Source organism: Terrapene carolina, unplaced genomic scaffold, assembly GCF_002925995.2.
Source record: "Terrapene carolina triunguis isolate 2854851 unplaced genomic scaffold, T_m_triunguis-2.0 Scaffold21, whole genome shotgun sequence".
NCBI lineage: Eukaryota > Metazoa > Chordata > Testudines > Emydidae > Terrapene > Terrapene triunguis.
In genome coordinates this window covers 19,710,164-19,731,336 of record NW_020664372.1, presented here as the reverse complement: position 1 = coordinate 19,731,336, position 21,173 = coordinate 19,710,164, and the positions used below count along the sequence as shown (strand labels likewise).

The 21,173-nt window shown below is 45.6% G+C and overlaps 1 protein-coding gene across 1 annotated transcript in view; it reads left to right on the top strand.

Annotated features, from left to right (window-relative positions):
• DCT (dopachrome tautomerase) overlaps positions 1-19,120 on the top strand; it is a 29,155-nt gene extending 10,035 nt beyond the window's left edge. Inside the window, exons 3-8 of the mRNA XM_024195740.2 lie at positions 2,479-2,579; positions 3,275-3,441; positions 7,382-7,561; positions 7,678-7,813; positions 16,514-16,715; positions 17,885-19,120. Coding sequence (XP_024051508.2) covers positions 2,479-2,579; positions 3,275-3,441; positions 7,382-7,561; positions 7,678-7,813; positions 16,514-16,715; positions 17,885-18,066 — 968 coding nt within the window. The 3' untranslated portion in view covers positions 18,067-19,120. The remainder of the gene's footprint in view (positions 1-2,478; positions 2,580-3,274; positions 3,442-7,381; positions 7,562-7,677; positions 7,814-16,513; positions 16,716-17,884) is intronic.
• Positions 19,121-21,173: the final 2,053 nt, after the last annotated feature.

Below are 21,173 nucleotides of genomic sequence, written 5' to 3'. Positions count from 1 at the left end.
TTCCCCCTTTTTAACAATAAATAAAGCCTAAGGTGTTTAATGGTACAGCATTTTTATTCTGTGTTCTACAAAAGCGTATAGCAATCAATTCACTCTCGGGAACAGGCTTCTAAAGCATTGTGTTGCACGGATCTTGGGCCCCAAAATTGTACATGGATGCAACAGGGAAGCAACTCCAAAGCAGACGTGTTACTGCCCCTCATTGTCGAAGTGGTTCCTCAAAGCCTCTCTGATGTTAATAGCAGCCCTCTGGGCTCCTCTGACAGCCCTAGCATCTGGCTGGTCAAAGCAGCCAAGCGCTCTGCCTCAGTGCTCCACACCTGAGCAAACATTTCACCCTTAGAGTCACACAGATTATGCAAAGAGCAGCACACGGCTATGACCACGGGAATATTATCATTGGTAAGGTCTAGCCTGCCATTTAAACACCTCCAGTGAGCTTTCAAACAGCCAAAGGCCCATTTGACTACCACACAGCACCTGCTCAGCCTGTTGTTAAAACGTTCCATGCTGCTGTCCAGATGCCCTGTGTAAGGTTTCATGAGCCAGGGGTAAGGGGTAAGCCGGGTCTCCCAGGATTACTATGGGCATTTCCACATCCCCCACTGTGAACTTGTGACCTGGAAAGAAAGTCCCTGCCTGCAGCTTTCTGTACAGGCCACTGTTCCTGAAGATGTGTGCGTCATGCACCTTTCCAGACCTGCCTGCATTGATGTCCGTGAAACACCCCCGGTGACCACAAGCGCCTGCAACACCATGGAGAGGTATCCCTTCCTATTGATGTATTCAGAGGCAAGGTGGTCTGGCGCTAAAATTGGAATGTGTGTGCCATCAATCACCCCGCCACAGTTAGGGAAACCCATCTCTGCAAAGCCATCCACTATTTCATGCACATTTCCCAGAGTCACGATCCTATGTAGCAGGATGCGATTTATTGCCCTGCACACTTGGAGTAATACAACCCCAACAGTGGACTTTCCTACTCCAAATTGATTTGCAACTGACCAGTAGGAGTCTGGATTCGCCAGTGATTGCAACATGCTTCTCTACCAAAAGGGCAGCTCTCAATCTGGCGTCCTGGTCGGGGCCAGCTCAGCACATAGCTCCATGAAGGTTGTTTTACGCATCCTAAAGTTCTGGACCCATGGGTCGTCATCCCACATCTGCATGACAATGCGATCCCACCAATTGGTGCTTGTTTTCCTAGCCCCAAAGCGACGGTCTACCGTATGCAGCTGCTCTGTGAATGCACAAAGCACTGATAAGTTGCTGCCGTCCTTATCACACTCGGGTGCCTGTGATTCATCCTCTGCTAACTTTGCAAATAACTCTGAGAGTAACTGTGCTGCCATGCGCGATGTCCTCATAACAGCTAACTGCGCATAGGAGAGAAGTGCAGGATCCATCCTCTCTCACTGCAGATGCTGGTGCGCACTTCAAAAGAATGACAATTGAAAAACAGCGCAAAAGGAAGCCAGAGACCTTTGGAGGGGTGGGACACAAAGTGGTGCATGATGGTACATTTTGCACATCCCAGAATGTGCCGCGCTCTGTTTCTGCATTCCCACAACACCTAGCAACGGATGGTGTCACCAGGCACTGTGGGATACATACCCACAGTCCATTGCTCTCGCTGTTGACAAAGGTGCCCCAAATGTGGACACGATCTATCGACACAGGGAGCAAATGCAGACACGCTTTGGCGACTTTGTTTTTGTCAATTTTTCCTTGGTGACATTAGTTTCATCAAAAAAACTTGCCAGTGTAGACAAGCCCTTGATATCTGGATTCAAGTCCTTGCTCTGCCATAGATTTCCTCTGTGACCTTGTGTAAGTCACTTAGTTCCAGATCCTCATAGGTATTTAGGCATCTAACTCCCATTGGCTTAATTAATTTAATTTCAGTGGGAGTTAGGCACCTAAATGTTTTGGAGGCACTAGGCCCGTGGTGGGCAACCTGCAGCCCACGGGCTGCAGGTGGCATATCAGGGTAATCCTCTGGTGGGCCGCCAGACAGTTTGTTTACATTTGCACGGCCGCGCGCAGTTCCCAGTAGCTGCCGTTCACCGTTCCCAGCCAATGGGAGCTGCGGGAAGCGGCACTATGTTACCATTGAATAACATAGTGATACCATGTTGTACATACAAGACAATAACTATGATTTATGACACAATGAAGATTAATGGAAGGATTCCTTTCAAATTATAGCTGGTCAAACATGGGGAAAATGTGCAAAATGTTGTCTAACTGCCCCCCTTTTTTGGAATGTGAAATTTTGGTGAACATTTTAATCAATTTCAAAATTTAAAAAAATTCCCACCAACCCTTTTAAAATGTTTATATTTCTGATGGATACCATTCTAGCATGAACTCCATTTAATAAAGCTTTAAACGCATAAAGCCAGTTATGTAAAGTACTCTTTGTCTATTTAACGTAAATTGGATGCTGTAGTTCTTACTGTGCCTTCCTTTTTGTAGGACCTGGCCGCCCATTCACCGCTATAGATTTCTCCCACCAAGGACCTGCCTTTGTTACTTGGCATAGGTACCATTTGCTGTTGCTGGAAAGAGATCTCCAGGTTAGCAACACGTTCTATCTTGGCACATTCAAAGATGCTCGCATGACTCTTACTATTGTGATTTTCCCATATTACTTTGAATCTCTATTATGCCAACACAGAGTTCCCTGGCATAACTGAATGTCTGGGCTACATTCCTTAGACAATGACATTTCAGGAATGGTCATTCACTAACCCTGTTTTAAAAGTGAATTTAGCGCTCAGGAGGTGCTGATTGGTTTGAAGACTCCAGTCTTCTATCCCCTGTCCCGCCCCCCTTTAAAAAAAAAGAACAGGTATTACAAAAGCAGGTACAATATAATATTTTTACATAGCTAGCATGCCTCAGAGTTCATCAGAAGGTGGTTCAGCCTCTACGTTTATTCAGGTTATTTCTGTCGTCATGCTGGGCCACTCTGTGCCCTTGGTCTCTTTGCTGACTCCCAAGAATGTCAGAATCACCACTTTTTGGGCCATCAGCACTTTCAGTATGAATCAGAACTAGGAACCACTTAACATACGAGGCCATCAGATGGTACAGTGTTTAGTTAAGGTACCGATTTGAATCAGTGACCTTAGGAAGTTGAAACAGTATTCTGAGAAAACTGCAGTGTGGTTTCAAATATTAAAATATAGATGAGCCAGGTATCAGTAACCTCTCTCTCTTTCTCTTTTTAAAGAATGATTTCTTGCTAATAAGTTTCTTTTCATTATAGAGACTGATTGGCAATGAATCCTTTGCATTGCCCTATTGGAATTTTGCCACAGGTAGAAATGAGTGCGATGTGTGTACAGATCAGCTTTTTGGAGCATCAAGACCAGAAGATCCAAGCCTAATAAGTCAGAATTCAAGGTTCTCACGCTGGGCAATAGTGTGCAATAGGTAATAGAATGTGTAGGGGAAACCAGCATTCTAACTAACACTTGTTTTCATTAGCCACTAACAGCATGAACTGCTCTTTCAATTTGCATGAACTGCAAGAAAAAGAACCTAGATTTCCTTGTAAAAATTGTGAAACTTAGTGGATGGGCTAAAGGTGGGTGTCATTCAAGATTTCCTCAGATATAGTCTGCATTTTTATACTGTTTATTTTTTTTTTAATTTGATACAGGACTTTACTTAAAGACAGTAATTTTAAGACTGACTGAGGTATTAGAAGTGTTTGCCATACTAGAGACTAATTAGAGGAGCAATACTAGTATGTTAGCTCACTTTGCCAACCAAGAGCTCTTGAAAATTCTGTCAATAGGAATTTTCCTGTGTGTTTAATAGTGAGCTCATATTAGACTGAAAAATCGGTGCCTCTTCAGTTGGACTGGAAAATACCAGACATGAGATTCTAGCCCTATTGCAATCAGTGGGAATTTTTGCATTAACTTTAATGAGGCCAGGATGTCACCTCAGATTTAGAAATAGTTTTTAAAAAATGAGATTGAACTGGTTTCTTGCAAAATAAGGCTGTGATCTTGCAACTGACTATAGTTAGGCATTTCCCATTTGGAGTCAATGGGCCTTTGAGTGAGTGCAGGGATTCGACTGTGGATTCACATGCAGGATTGGGACTTTAAGATGGACAAGTGGACATTCAGTAACACAGCAAAATATAATACTCCTGTAGCACTTTTCATCCAAGCTTGGAGCGGCATGAAGGCCTTGGGAGCTGCTCAGCACAGGGGCAACAGATTCTTCCTAAAAGTGGGGTTGCCATGAGGCCCCACTCTGTCTGTGGCCCTACCCCGTCCCCCTTCTCTGCTCTATGAAGCCCTGCCCCATGGCCAAGTTGGAAGCCGGAGCTGGACTGGGGAGCCCGGGCCCCTCCACCTGCCCACAGCTGCCCACATGGCTCTTACCTGACTCTGGCTTCTGGCCTGGCCAGGAGACGGGGCCTTGGAGGCTGAAGAGTTGCCTGGACAGCTATGAGGAGCTGTGTACCCTCCATCTGCCCTAGGCAGGAGGCTGGGGGGGGGGGGGGACATGGGCCGGGGACTGATCTCAGGCCCCCCACCCCAGGCAGGTGGACAATCCACAGCTCCCCTCAGCTGCCTGGGCTCCCTGGACCACTCTTATCCAGGCCGGGCTTCAGCTTCCGGCCTGGCCGGGGAGCGGAGCTTTGGGGGGAAGAGGAGGGGCAGGGGGCCAGGCCCATGGCACAAAGTGGAAGGGCTAGAAATCAGGCCACTTATATGAGTACCTAAATATCTACTCCGAAGCCTAACTTTAGGCACTGATTTTTTGAAAATCTTGGCCTTTTCATATAGCTGCTGCCCTCATCTTGTCAGTAACATGAAGAATGGGATGGGTTTTTTACCCTGAATACTGAAATTTCTAAACTCTTCCTTCACCAGTGTTACAGGAGAGCAATTTTTACTTTTTTTATTTCAGTAGTCTGTGCATATGCATTTTAATTTAAAATTAAATAGAATCTTCTGGATTCTTTGCAACTGTCATATGAGACTTGTGCTTCACTTCACATCTCCCATGGGGCACGGGTCATTTGCAGGTTTAAACTAGTGTAAATGGTGAATTCTCTGTAACTTGAAGTCTTTAAATCAGGATTTTAGGACTTTAGTAACTCAACCAGAGGTTAGGGGTCTATTGCAGGTTCTGTGGCCTGCAATGTGGAGGAGGTCAGACTAGATGATCACGATGGTTCCTTCTGACCCTTAAGTCTATGAATCTCTTCACCACTTCTATCCCTGGCGTTACAGGACTCCTCACACTAACTGATATACAAACAACACCTGATGCTAGCGGATAACAGCATGCCTGATAAAATAGGACGCAATGCGGTTCATATTCCATCTCTCTCCCCCTAAAAAGGGTGAAGTCTGGAACACTGAATAACTGTTTACCCGTCAGCTAGTTCCTGCATTTCCACAGCCCACCACCATCTTTACTGCATTGCTCTGGGCCAAGGGCGCAAAGTGAGACCTTGTCTACTTTAAGGAAATTTGCGCCAGTGTAAAGATGTAGTTACATTGGTGCAACCCCTGATGCTTACGTGCTGCACCCGTGCAAAGCAGGGCTTATATCAGTGCATTACCAGCATCAGCATAACCCTTGCTTTGCACAGTGCAGTGCTTCTGCATTAGGGGTTTACACTAGTGTAACTACAGTCTATATCAGGGGTTGGCAACGTTTGGCACGCGGCTCGCCAGGGTAAGCACCCTGGCGGGCCGGGCCAGTTTATTTACCTGCTGATGCGGCAGGTTCGACTGATCGTGGCCCCCACTGGCCGCGGTTCGCCATCCCGGGCCAATGGGGGCGGCGGGAAGCCGCGGCCAGCACATCCCTCACCCGCGCCGCTTCTCGCTGCCCCCATTGGCCCGGAACGGTGAACCGCGGCGAGTGGGGGCCGCGATCGGCTGAACCTGCCGCGTCAGCAGGTAAATAAACTGGCCCGTCCCGTCAGGGTGCTTACCCTGGCGAGCCGCGTGCCAAATGTTGCCGACCCCTGGTCTATATAGTCAGGCTGCTGTGATATTTCAGCCCAAATGATTATGGTAAATTTGCAGATGTATCTAAGCCACTGAAAATCAAGCCATAATGGAAGCCCTGCTGTAACTTCAACTGCCGTATAGCAGGTGGAAGACAGAGCCTCCTCAGGGCAAGTCTGTGAAGTCTGCAAGAGGGAAGAGCCTTGTAAGCTCATCTACTGGAACTTAAAAACTCTGGATTTTCCTTTTAACTTCTTGGGAAGAAAACAAGGAAATCAAAATACAAAAACATATGTACACTTAATGGAAAAGCTATACATTAAAACCTCAAATGACACGAAATGAGAAAGCTAAGGTTGAACATGTGACCATAAGACGGCCCTGTGTATAATATGGTCTTTAATTACATGATCACACATGTGTCAAAGAATACAATATCATAGACTGTCCTCTAAATCTTTACCATATCCATGTGGCAGCTGGTAATATAGTTCTCATTTTTGATGTACATAGACAATACGTTTGTCAGATATTAGCGAAAGACCCAATCCTGCATCTGACTTCATGTGGACAGACACCTGCCTCTGCCTGGAGTCCACTCTAGATTAAGTGTTTGGGGCTTTGTGAAGGTGCAGGTATCCACACACGTGGAATCCCGTTGCCTTTGAAATGAATGGAAGTTTTGCCATTGACTTCAATGGGAGCAGAATAGTTTCATATCTAATGTCCTGTTGATGGGGCCACCAGTTGGGGTACAGTGTGGGAGAAACAAGCACAAATACTGTCCCAAGCTTGGGCTGAACAGTGAACAAAGAAAGAAGTGGTGCATAATTAAAGACTCTGGCTTGTACTACAATAACTCTCTCCATCCCTGCCAAATAGCAGGTGGGGCTAGAGTGTAGAAGGGGCTGCTATGACATGGGCCAGCATGTTTTTGGTTGGGCAGCTATGCTACATGTCAGCTAAGGAAGCATACTTGACAGTAAATTAGTGGAACCATTGACATTTAATTAGCCACATTATCCTGTTGAAAGATGTGGCACCCACTTGCTAACATCCATATCAATCTCCTTCATGAGATTTTTAAACGTGGAAATGTGAAAGTTGGAGCCAGTTCAAAGATGATTCATTTACAAGCAGACTTACGATTCCAGCTCAGATTAGCAGTATGACCATTTTCTTTTCTGGTACAAAACTTCTCAAACCATCTGAGGTTCTGATCCTGCAAACACTTGCATGTGTGTTTAACATCAGGGACGTGAGCCATCCCAGTGGTTTTGGTGGGGGACTGAGTGTATAGCGTCTATAGACTCTGGCAGAGTGAACCCCCTCACCCTCTAACATCCTATTCCAATTGTTCCACTCAACTTTGATTTTAATCTAAGCTTGGATGATTACAACCGTCTGGTTACACTGTGTAATGGGACTAATGAAGGGATTCTACGGCGGAACCCACAAGGGAAGTCTGGCGAGCAGCTGCCAACCATGGAAGATATCCAGAACTGCCTTTCACTTCAAGAGTTTGATAATCCTCCTTTTTTCCGGAATTCTAATTTCAGCTTCAGGTTTGTGCCCCAACTCCTATAACTTGTGCAGCCCAAAGATAGCCTTTTATACATACATTTGGAGGTAGTGCTGGTCAATAGATGGTTACTTAACTCTTGTCTTATCGCACATACAGGAATGCCCTGGAAGGGTTCGGTAAACCAGATGGAACTTTTGTCTCCCCAGTGTTGAGCCTGCATAACTTGGTTCACTCTTTCCTGAATGGAACCAGCGCTTCCCCATATGCTGCAGCCAATGATCCAATTTTTGTGGTATGTCATTTTCCTAATGTTATTGCAACTGAATATGCCTCTGTTGTGTTAATTTAGATGGAATATATGGGCCAATGGTGTTCACATAACCCAGACACTGTCCAACATTAAACAGCTTAAACAAGGCCTGGGGTTTGGCATACAGAGATCCCAATATACTTTGTCCCATGGCAAATAAACCATTAAAAATCCTTCTAACCTTTTATTAAAGATATAGAAAAGAAGGAAAACAGTGATAGCCTTTGAAATGTTAAGTATTAAGTAAACCTCTAATTTTAACGATGTCCTTTGTTCCTTTGCACTGTTAACTGGAGAGAGTTTTCAGAAGGAAAAACCCCCGTGTGTGAGTGCCTGTTAGATGGTATCAAAGATGGTAATATTGGTCTTTTTGGGGAAAAGAGAAGTTAGTTGAGATGGGCTGGAGATGTTGTGTTGCTGCTGTTGTTAAAGTCTGATCCAGTTTCATCCCAGATGGCGTTTGGGATTCAGCTGGAGCCGTAGAGGTGGCAGTGTCATCTGGATCCCCCCTCCAGAGTTGTCATCTCTGGCCCGGACATCTCTGAGGATCAGGAGGATGAAGGCTAAATGCCCCAGGAGATGGTGGGGGTGGCAGCCATGATGATGAAGCTTTGCTCCAATAGCCAATTTTTCTCCCTAAAGTCTATTTCTTAAGGACCTATAAAGAGAATGGTGGGTAGAATAGCTCATCCCCTCATTACTATGTCCACCAATTAGGCCTAGTTTATGACACACCAATGTTGGTTCATTGATTTTTGGTCCCACACTTTACATGTTTACCAAGCATGATCTTAACACCGCCCTTGAAATAGATCAGTAGGTCATTTTGTTTTGACTAATCCAGTCTTTCTGTCACACTTTTGCATCTTGTCCCATCAACATTTATTGTTACAGGTTATGGTGACATCTTATGAACTTATACTCACTTTTTACAGCTGAACTCACAATTAGGGTAAATTTGAAGGCCCAATTGTCACAACACCTCTAAGGCAGTTTTCTCACCAAGAATTTGGAGGATAGAAGTAGTGAAGTGCCTAGACTAAAAATGACTACTTCAAATACAAAATAAAAGTTTTTCCTCTTGTATTTTATATTGCCACATCTACTAGTAGTTAAATAAGACTATTAGGGTTGGAAGAGACCTCAAGAGGTCATCTAGTCCAATCGCCTGCTCAAAGCAGGACGAACACCAACTAAATCATCCCAGCCAGGGCTTTGTCAAGCCGGGCCTTAAAAACCTCTAAGAATGGAGATTCCACCACCTCCCTAGGTAACCCATTCCAGTGCTTCACCACCCTCCTAGCGAAATAGTGTTTCCTAATATCCAACCTAGACCTCCCCCACTGCAACTTGAGACCATTGCTTCTTGTTCTGTCATCTGCCACCACTGAGAACAGCCAAGCTCCATCCTCTTTGGAACCCTCCCTCAGGTAGTTGAAGGCTACTATCAAATCCCCCCTCACTCTTCTCTTCTGCAGACTAAATAACCCCAGTTCCCTCAGCTTCGCCTCATAAGTCATGTGCCCCAGCCCCCTAATCATTTTTGTTGCGCTCTGCTGGACTCTCTCCAATTTTTCCACATCCCTTTTGTAGTTGGGGCACCAAAACTGGACACAATACTCCAGGTGTGGCCTCATCAGTGCCGAATAGAGGGGAATAGTCACTTCCCTTGATCTGCTGGCAATGCTCCTACTAATGCAGTCCAATATGCTGTTAGCCTTCTTGGCAACAAGGGCACACTGCTGACTCATATCCAGCTTCTCGTCCACTGTAACCCCCAGGTCCTTTTCTGCAGAACTGCTAAGTCATCTTTTAGGGAAGAACAGCAGCCATTCAAAGTGGAAGAGCTGCTGGTCTGACACAGCTTGAATTTTAATTTTACATTTAGCTCATCTTATTCTTGTCAATATCTCAGCAGAAGGAGATTTTGAGAGTAGGACTGTATATTTTAGGATATGAAGCCCAGATCCTCAGCAGTAGTTACACACCTAACTTTCACTGAAATCAGATTTAGTCTGGGTTTGTGTCAGTAGTTTATTTGTTTATTTAAAAGTCAGCTCACTGGGATAGGCTGAGGAGCTACATCTCATTTTCGGAGTGTTCTGGGGGATAAAAATCATATAATTTTACTGGTACTTCAGTACAACACAGAACTTTAAAAATGAAGCAGACAGCAGTGAGCAAATGTAATTTCAGTAGCTGAGCCTGTTACAAATTTCTGTCTCCACACAGCTTCTTGCCAAATTCACTGAAAAGCTTTTTAATATTACATGTTTCTAGAGCTGGCTGCCTTTGGTAGATGAAGCCATAATTATTGTGTGTAGGTATTAGCCTAAATGACCATGTAGTAGCTCTCCAATTTATTTCCTTCAGAGTTTTTATATCCCTCAGTGACGTTCACTTCTTACTCCTAAGCCTCTTTTTGAAAACACATTTAGATTTTTAATGAACGAGGGTCAGCAGTGAGCTGTGATTGCTAGTTCAGATACCGGCTGAAATGAGATGCCTGCTGGGTAGCTGTGTTTTAAAATAAAAGAAACACAATTTTAAAAAATTGAAACAGGAAAAATCTTTATTTCATGATATCATTATTTTATACAGTGGCTTACTTTTCATCAGGTGGTTTGCGGATCAAAGTTTTCTAGTGTGGATATTGAAGACAATAATTACACCAGTAATGAATTTGGCCCCCTGTCTTGGTACTGGATAGCTGTCTGAAATGGACTTAGCTACAACTTTTTCTAGCAGGTGCTTTGTAGTACATACAGCACAATTCTGGAAAACTCTGGACCAAATTCAGGGGTGCCGTGGCATGGTTTAATGGTCTGTTATCAGGTGGATGGAAAGGAATTTAATTTGGTGTAGTATGCTGTACACAGTAAGGGGGGGTGGAAGAGAATGGTGTATAGACAAGAGTTAGACCCTGATCCTGCAATCTCAGGGTGACCTCAGAGGAGCTTCATGTGAGTGAAGGGACCTGCCCTCTCCAATCCAACTGCGAGATCAGAATCTTAAGTTCATGAGGAGAGGCAAAATGGAGGGGGGGGGGGAGGCTCCATCCTATTTTATATGGTATATGACTTAAATAGTGATGAGGGATATTTGTACAAAAATGGTTGAACCTTATTATGGTATTTGGATGCTATCTGCACCCTTACACTGCTTGTAACATTGTAAAGAATAAAGAGCAGCAAGGATATTCTTTTCAGCAGGGGTTGTGCTCCTCTCTGTTTGGAAAGCACCAAGTACCTTTTGGGCCCTATCACAGTCCAAATAATATTTTTCTTTAATTTTGATTTAAAAAGACTCCCCACACCATCCCAATCCTCTGGGCACTTTTTCAGACATTTAAAATATATAGGTGCCGATTCCATGGGTGCTCTGGGGCTGGAGCAGTGACCCAAGGAGCAGAGCCTCCCCCTCCCACCCAACCCTCCTGCCCACCATGGATCAGCTGTTCCGCGGCATAGAGGAAGTCCTGGGGGGGGAGGAAGAAGCGGGGGAGGGAGCAGAAAGAGGTGGGCAAGGGCAGGAGCGGGGGGCGGGAAGAGGTAGTGGTGGGGGCGGGGCTTGGAGGAAGGGGTGGAGTGGGGGCCAGGCCTGGGCGGAGTGGGGGTTGAGCTCCTCCCGGCAACTCGGTAAGTTGGCACCTATGACAAAATCAATGAACTCTTTCCCACACCATGTTGCTTAACCCAACCCACCACAGACGCCTAAGATAATAGCTGAGGCTTGCAGGTTCTTTCGGACCAACGAGAGGAATGAGTTCCAGAGTCAAAGAGCTTATTGGAAAATGTGCTGCCATTCCCTGTCCTTCTAATCCTGTGAGCTGACTGTAACTGTGGCAGAGGGGATAGAGACTGCTTCTCAGCCATTTTGGTCCTAAACCACTTAGGGCTTTATAAACCAAACCCAACATCTTACACATCACTGGACAATGGCACTGAAGCACTAGTGCAACATTCTCTCAGCGTGAAGCACGGCTCAACGAGTGAGGAGTCGCATTCTGAACTAATTTAAGGTTTTGAATGATAAAGGGAAACCCCATATAGATCACAGTACAATAGTATAACCTTGAGAAGACACAAGCATGGATAACTGTAGCAAGGGCTTCATCTGTAAGAGGTGCTGGGGGGAGGTAGGGAATGGGGGGAGGAAGAGGCTCGATTCACACAGAAACTTAGGAGTGGTGACACTTAGGTGCCTAGAAAATCACTGGGATTCACAAAGCCTGAGTTTGGCATCGAGGCTCCCTATACAACGAATGGGGTTCATAACAGCCAGCATGCTAGGTGGCTCCTCACGTAAGCTAGCCACTGGGTGATGCTAAGCCAAGGGGTGTGTGCTAAGCCCTGCCCTCTCTCAAAGATAGGTGCCCAAGTCTGGGGTGTAGGAAGGCAGCTCCCTCTGCTTAGCATTCTCAGCTGCAAACCCTCTCTTGGCATTAGGCGACTACGCCATTTTAGCAAGAAGCAGGGGTGGGAGGAGCAGCAGGAGCTCCCTCATAACTTTCAGCCCAGTGGTGAGGGTACTTACCTGGGATGTGGGACACCCCTCCCCCCCCCCAGTTACAGGGCCACCCAGAGGATTCAGGGGGCCTGGGGTCTTCGGCGGCGCGGGGCCCCCACCGCCGAATTGCCGCCGAAGACCCGGAGCAGAAGAAACTCCGGGGGCCCGAGCCCCACGAGAGTTTTCCGGGGCCCCGGAGCGAGTGAAGGACCCCGCTCCAGGGGCCCCGAAAAACTCTTGTGGGGGCCCCTGCGGGGCCCGGGGCCTGGGGCAAATTGCCCCATTTGTCCCTCCCTCTGGGCGGCCCTGCCCAGTTAAAGTCCCCTCTCCATGTGAGGGGAAAAGGCATTTCAACAAGGATCTGTTACCTCACAGGTGAGGGCACTAGACACTGGGCTGTGGGGTATTCTGACGTGAGGCTCCCCAAGTCTCTCCTATTGATGCTTTGGATAACTAATTTTAAAAAGCAACAAAGAGTCCTGTGGCACCTTAAAGACCAACAGATGTATTGGAGCATAAGCTTTCGTGGGTGAATACATGCATCTGACGAAGTGGGTATTCACCCACGAAAGCTTATGCTGCAATATATCTGTTAGTCTTTAAGGTGCCACAGGACTCTTTGTTGCTTTTTACAGATCCAGACTAACACGGCTACCCCTCTGATACTTAATTTTAAAAAGTCATTACAGCAGGGGGCTGGAACCTGGGCCTCCCAGGTGAGTGTGCTAATCACCAGACTACAGAGTCATTCTCCCACTTGCTCTTTCTGTCCTAATGTTGAAGCTGTTCCACTGTGGATAAATAATGGAAGAATCATGGGGACAGCAAGTGAGAGAGAGCGAGAGAGCGAGCAAGTGTGAGAAGGACTCTGTTGCCAATTGGCTATAACACTCACCTGGGAGACCAAGGGTCCAGGCCCCCTGCTCCCATTGCTCTTTCGTGATTTAGCCAAAGTAGAGCAGCTTCAAAAGGAGAAGGCTGAGGGAGATTCCCATCGGAATATCCCATAGCTCAGTAGTTACAGCACTTCCTGAGAGGAGGCAGAGGCGAGGTCAAATTCCTGTTCCCCTCAGGTGAAGTGGGGACACCCCAGATTAATACCCTAACCACTGGGCTAAAAGTTAAGAGGGAAGGTGTCCTCCTCCACAGGGCCCTGATCTGGTAGGTGAGCTCTGAGCATGCTTACTTGATTGGGCCCTGCAGGCAAAATAAGTGGATGAGCTAATCTGCCCCTTGTTACTGCACTGTCTGGGGCTTAGGCAGGCCCTCTCAGAGGTCCAGAGAGGCCCGGACCACTTCCAGCTTTGAGGCCCCTAGCCATAATAAAAATAAAAAATGACGACACATGAAAACAAAATAAGGCACCAAAAAAGAGTGAGACATAATTTGAATACTTTTTTATTTAACAAATGCTTTTCTGGTCCAATAGGGATGCACATAAAAACAAGTTGTGAAACTTATCAAATGCCAAAAAATTAACAAGTGTCTAAAATTGAGGCCCCCTTTGAGCTTGAGGCCCAGGCCAAATGGCCTCCCCCCCCACCCCCCGACTGGCCCTGACCTTAGGCATGCAGATGACTGGTGTGGGGCTGCAGTGCTCAGAGCCAGAACCATGGTGTTTAAGGAACTTTAATTACAAAAATAGGGGTGCTTGCAGACGTTGGGGGCAGCCGAGTCAGGCCTTTGTGAATTCCAGTGAGGCCTAATTCTGGGACACCTAAGTCCTTTTGTGAATCTAGCCCAGGGGTCGGCAACCTTTCAGAAGTGGTGTGCTGAGTCTTCATTTATTCACTGTAATTTAAGGTTTCGCGTGTCAGTAATACATTTTAACGTTTTTAGAAGGTCTCTTTCTAGAAGTCTATAATATATAACTAAACTACTGTTGTATGTAAAGTAAATAAGGTTTTTAAAATGTTTAAGAAGCCTCATTGAAAATTAAATTAAAACGCAGAGCCCCCCAGACCAGTGGCCAGGATCCGGGCAGTGTGAGTGCCACTGAAAATCAGCTCGTGTGCCGCCTTCGGCACGCGTGCCATAGGTTGCCTACTCCTGATCTAACCCAAAGAGTCTTGCAACCGTTGCTATCTGAGCATGCCGGAACAGCCAAGGATGAAGTACTTCTCTATTGGTAGCTCAGCTTAAGGAAACTCAGAATTGTCAATATGTTGAAAAGGATTGGATGTTGTAAACGTTTCTGTAAACTTTGTTCTAAACCGCTCTTCCTCCCTGCTATATGTCCATTTTGAGAGTCTCTCTTTCTCTGGAGTGTATGGGCTCCCTCTGGTGGCTAACCAAAAACTTACTCTCTGAAGAAATACTTGCATTTGAAAGGCTGAGCTCAGCCCGTTTTAACCCAAAGTCATAAATTCCTAGGCCAAGCTTTGCAAAAGTGAATGCCTAGATTTAAGGTTTTTAGGCACCTAAATAAGTGGCCCGATTTTCAAATGTGCTGAGCACCCAGAGAGAAAATTAGTGAGGAGGGAAAACAAGAAAAGAGAATGGAAAACTATGCATTTCAAAAATTGCAGTGTGGAGAAAATAGCTCACATTAAACAACACTGGACAACGCTTTTCTTACTGGCAGCTCCCAAATCTTTGGTACCATAGCTGAAGTGTTTCAAACTTGGTATTATTGATTTGACAGCCCACTTTCCAGATCTTCTTCTTGCCCACATACAGAGATCACCTAAGCTCTTTTTCAGTTCATCAGGACCTTCTGTTTCCAGAGAATTTTTTTTGAAGTGCAGAATAATTTGTTTTTGTCTGCTACATCAGAGTTCTGGGAGGGTTAGTAATGCTAATTGGAAGACTGTTTCCTGAAGACTAAAGCCTAAGGAGTGAGGACTCCTATGGCCAAATTCAGAAGCGAGTTTAAGTTGAGAAAGGGAATAAGTTGATGTAATTTACACCCTCATTGACCCCGAAAACATGTTTGTTACACCCACTTAGACTTCATAGAGACTCTCCTAGACTTGGTTTTTAGACTCATATCCACTTACCAAGGTGTAACTGGAACTCTCCACCCTTTACACATCTCCTCGGAATTTGGTCCACTTAGTATGAGTCGCAGAAAGCCTAGGAGTACGTCTACATTCGAGCTGAAAGGTTTGATTCCCAGCTTGTGGAGACGTAGCCATGCTAGCGCTACTTGAGCTAGTGCCTAAAAGTAGCAGCATGGCTGCCGCAAGACAGCTGGCAGCTCAGGGTATCTGCCTGACTATGTACGCAGGGGGCCGGGTGGGATTATACTTGGAGTGGCCAGGCTGAGCAGCCACCTGTGCCACTACGGATACATTTTGAAATGCAGAGCTAGCTCGGCTATGTCGGCGTGAGCTGGGAATCACACCTTCCAGACGCACCCTAAGATTGTCCAGTTTGGTGTAACTCAGACTTCCAGGGTCAGAGGGAGCAGTGTAGCAAGAAACACACCTGTGTATAATAAAACAGCCCCCATTCTACTTCAATTGACATCTTGGTAATACCTTTTACTGGCTCCGTGGCATGTAAACTAGACCAACTTAGCTTCCCTGCCCTTACCAGTGAAAGGCTGATCCAGTGGGCTGGAAAGTCTGGCCCTCATTTCTCTTTAATCTTTGTCTTAGATTAGGGCTCAATTTTAAACTGTTTTATGAGCCCATGTAGGGGAATATACATCCCCTGCTCAATGCATGGGCTACTTGCATTGCAGGTTACATTATATGGAGCTAACAGTCGCCACCAGGTTGCTACTCTACAGCCAGCACAGGTGGGCAGGGAGTGGGCTGTCATAGTGAGGGAGCCAGCAGAACCAAGGCTGTGCTCTCTCAGTACACCGGTCAACACGGCTGCCCCACCACCTTGGGGAAAGTAGGTGCATGAGGAGAAGGAACGGCCAAGCTTTCTTCCCCGGTGGGACTGAATTGTGACACATGGTGAGTCGTAGCTTGGGCCTTGCTGGACTCCTGAGGCAGCGCAGCAAAGTGAAGGGCAGATGACAAGGGGCCAATCCAGCTTCTAGGGAGTTCAGCACTCTTCAGTGCAACAGCGTCCGCATGCCTAATTTGTGATATTTACTGATATTTACTGATATTTCCAAACCGATCCTGTCCTGGGGATTCTTTTAAAAGCACAAAATGTTGGAAGCTGTTGGAACCAGAAAGGTGTTTATGTGTGTGTGTGTAATTGAATTGACAGGTCCTTCATTCTTTTACGGATGCCATCTTTGATGAGTGGATGAAACAATTTAACCCCTCTGACAATGCTTGGCCTCTGGAGCTGGCCCCTATTGGGCACAACAGGATGTTCAACATGGTTCCTTTCTTCCCTCCTGTGACCAACGCTCAACTCTTTCGAGCTGCAGAACAACTTGGCTACAGCTATGCCATTGACCTGCCAGGTAACTAACAGAAGTGCTAAAGGAATTGCAGAGTAAGAGACTGGGCCACTCAACTTTTCACATAAAGGTCTTCAGATAACTGAGCATTAAGAGCAACATTTTCATAAGCACCTAAGTCACATTTTTCAAAAAGGGCTTAGGGAACCAAGGGGCCCAAGTCTCACTGAAAGTCAGTGTAGGGAGAAGATGGCAGTAACTGACATCAGGAATACATAGGGTAAAATTGTCAGAAATGCGTAAGTGACTTAGAAGCCTAAGTGCCCATTTTCAAAAGAGACGTAGTCACTTTTGAAAATGAGACTTAGGGTACAGTTACACTGCAAAAAAATCAAACCCCAAAAAACAAGAGCAGCACGTCTCAGAGCATGGGTCAGGCTCACACTGTAGGGGATAAAACTAGCAGTGTAGCTATTTGGGCTTCGACTGGAGCCCAGATTCTGAAACCTAGGGAGTTGGGAGGGTCTTAGAGGCTGGACTCCAGCCTGAGCCCAAATGTCTACACTGCTATTTTTAGCCCCACAGCAGAGCCCCGCAAGGCCGAGTCAGATGACCCGGGTTCTGCGACTTGCTGCTGCAGGTCTTTTTCTGCTGTATAGACATACTCTTTGGCTTCTAAATCACTGAGATGCTTCTGAATATTTTACCCAAAATAATCTTCTGAAAGGGACAGTGAAAAGACCAGGTAAAGATGTTCTGCCATGTGGGGGTGGGATGGACGGATTGATAAGAACATGTGTTCTAGCACTTCACACTAGTGAGTATTGCTGAGATCATTCATTTTTCCTTATTTATCTCAAAGCTACCTAAATAAATAAAATCCTGACCTAAAACTTGCAAATTGTCCATCGCGAGGCTTTTTAACTCTGTGCTCCTGTCCCTCTTTCCATTGTCCTTCCTGTCTCATTCCTTTCATTTGTTACACTCGCTTCTTGTATCTAGTCTTACATTAGATTATAAACGCTTGCAGCAAGGATTGTGTTTTATTGTATGTTTGCACATTGCCTACACAATGGAGCCCTGACCCTCACTGCGGCCTTTGGGTGCTATGGCAATACAAGTAATAATAGTCCTACTGTTGTTAAAGTCTAATATTTGCTCCTCCTCCTTTGTGATTTTACAAGCAAAATTATTCCCATTCTATAACTCAAACATTGTTTCTGTATTTACAGATTCACTTGAAGAAACACATGCTTGGGCTATTACGGTTGGATCCACTATTGGAGGAGCACTGATAGCTTTAGTTGTACTAATTATGCTGCTTGCACTCTTTCAGCACAGAAGAAACAGAAAAGGTTTTGAACCACTGATGAATGCAAGATTCAGCAAAAAAAATTATACAGAAGAGGCCTAGTGCTGTAGCATTGCGTCATCAGATTTACCTGTAGGAAACTAACCTGATTAGTTGTTCAACTCTTAGCCAAGTGCTGAACTAACAACTTGACCCACATTCCTTTGCTAGACAGCTAACTACGTTGTTCTCATCTCAGTGGCCCTGTACTTTTCCTGTCATTTGGGGTCATCAGTCTCATGTCTTCAAACATTTTGAAACAACATACGAGGTACATGTGCAGCCTAAGACAGGATAGAGTTTTCCTGTTGCCAAAGATTGTTTGTAGTTTGTGATGCCCAGGTTTGGATCACATCATCGGAGAATCCTGAAGCCAGAAAAAAAGAAAAACAAAGACAAATGCAAATATTTTTCCTAAATGTGTTTCTAAACTAACAGTACTGTGATAGGCAGAATTTCATTGACTATATATCGTTGGATAGTAGATTTATATACAGGAATAAAACAATATTGCAAGTAAGTGATGTTGCTGTAAAAAAAGGACTCAAATATTCCACGTACGATTCTGCAAATGCTCTTCTGGGGGTGTGGCTAGATGGAATATTGTAAGGAATATGTGGGGGACAGTTTAAGCCACAGAATGAGCTCTTAATTTAAATTGCATAAGAACTAAAATAAACACCAGGAAACTCCCTAATTCAAATTCCCCATGTCCAAGTAAGTAATGAGCAGGAATTCATTTCTAACTAAACAGACACACCAGGGGCCTGTGGCAGAGCGTGAATCCTGCACCTGCCCTTCTGCACATGGAAACTTCTCAGACTATGCTGAGAGGAAAGAGGTGAGTGGAGGGGGGAGGTCAGACACAGCTGAAGTGGTTGAGGATTTCAGGAAATTGTCGGGAGATGGCAGTGTTATGAGTACCAGAGAAGCAGGGGTGAATGTGTGTTTGTGTATGGAGGGCAGAAATTAGATCATAGATATGTAGGACCCCATGTGGTCCTTCCCAAATGGCCTCACAGAACCTTTAAGGCCAATCCCAGCAGACAGAGGTGACACATGGGGGGGGGGATGCAGGATCCCATCCCCACCCCAGATTTGCTGCTTAGCTTTTACTGAGCATGCTCACTAGGGTTGCCAACTTTCTAATCGCACAAAACTGAACACCCTTGCTCCACCTTGCCCCACCCTTTCCCCAAGGTCCTGCCCCTGTTCCACTCCACGTCCCCCCATTGCTCACTCTCCCTCATCCTCACTCACTTGCTCATTTTCACAGGCTGGAGCAGGGAATTGGGGTGCAGGAGGGGGTGAGGGCTCTGGCTGGGGGTGCGGGCTCTGGGATGGGGCCAGAAATGAATGGTTCAGGATGTGGGAGGGGGTTCTGAGCTGGGACAGGGGGTTGGTGCATGGGAGGGGGTTCGGGGTGCGGGCTCAGGGTGGCGCTTACTTCAGGTGGCTCCCCAGAAGCGGCGACATGTCCCTCGGCTCCGAGGCAGAGGTACAGCCAGGCAGCGCAGTGCAGTGCACACTGCTTCTGCACACAGGCACCACCCCTGCAGCTCCCATTGGCTGTGGTTCCTGGCCAATGGACGCTGCGGAGCCGGCGCTCGGGGCGGGGGCAGTGCACAGAGCCACCCCTGCTGTGCCTCTGCCTAGGAACCAAGGGACATGTCATCACGTCCGAGGAGCTGAGCGGAGCCATGTAGGGAGCCTGCCTTAGCCCTGCTGCGCTGCCAACCGGACTTTTAACGGCCTGGTCAGCAGTGCTGACCGGAGCCGCCAGGGTCCCTTTTCGACCGGATGTTCCAGTCAAAAACCGGACATCTGGCAACCCTAATGCTCACATGGACTGAACATGCTCAGGTTTCAGAGTAGCAGCCGTGTTAGTCTGTATCCGCAAAAAGAACAGGAGTACTTGTGGCACCTTAAAGACTAACAAATTTATTCTGTTCTTTTTGAACATGCTCAGTTACACTGCTGAAGCTGGCTGCCCTCACTCTGCCCCCCTACCCCCCATTGGCAGGCATAGGTCCTCTCTACGGGCAGCAGTAGAGAGCAAAAACATTTTCAGTCTTTTGTTCTAGGTACCTCTTACTCCAGCTGCTGCTCTTCCCTACCCGTGTAATATTGGCCCATGTCACTGCCACTTTATGTATTCATTCACATTATGGAGTAGCATGTTATTTTACAGCCTCAACAGCTAAATCCTCACACCAGAAAGAATTTAGCTCTAGTAAGTTGTCTCATAGGCTTCCTCTACTGAACAATGTCAGCTAGAGAAGGAGTTCGGTATTTCAAATTTCCCTCTAAATTTTGTAGTCTCTTTTCATTTCAACCTATACAGATTCTCCTACATTAGTGACTTGAAAAAATGTTACTCTGAGTATTGAACAAATTAGTCCTAAAACATTTTTCAAAGTGTAGGATGCAGAAATTAAGCCTCTCACCTGGAATGACTGAAATGCTCTTTAGTTTTCCAAGCCTCTGGGTATGGGAGGAGGATTAAAACAGGATTTGATATTCCCCACTCTTCCCTCTTGCTTTCTTCACTAGTCTGTAAGTAGCTTGGCTTAATATTGCATTTGTATCAGGGTTTTGCCATATGTTCTTGAGCTCACCTCTGTTCCCATAATTTATTAAGTCCTGGATGGATCTTGTAGGCTTCAGTGGATAGTACGTTATATTGTTGGAACTACTCACTGCTATGCTTTACCTATGGTCTCTTTTATGGTACAATTTACTGTGTTGATTTCTAGAAAAATTAATCTCTGTTTTAACTATCTGAATAAACATTTAGCATGTTAAAGGACTTAGTATTTTGACAGTGGTAGTATAAATCTAACTGCAAAGCACACTAATCATGGAAGATATGTGCAAATCTTGTTATATACTTAGCTTTCTTTGCATACATATGGCCCTATTGTAATTTCTGCTAAGTGCAAAATTTGTCCCTAAAATACTGACTTTGAGGATGTGGAGATGTTGTATACGATACATTAAATATATGTCATTACATGCAATGAGTCATATTTTAAAGTATATCAGCTTTGATTACATAAGTAAAATATCCTAACTTAACATACATCATTCAGTCACATGATGCATTGTAAATGTGGCGGTTTTTTTGGCTCTCCAATAGCTCTTTGTGCTCTGACTTACTATTACATTTT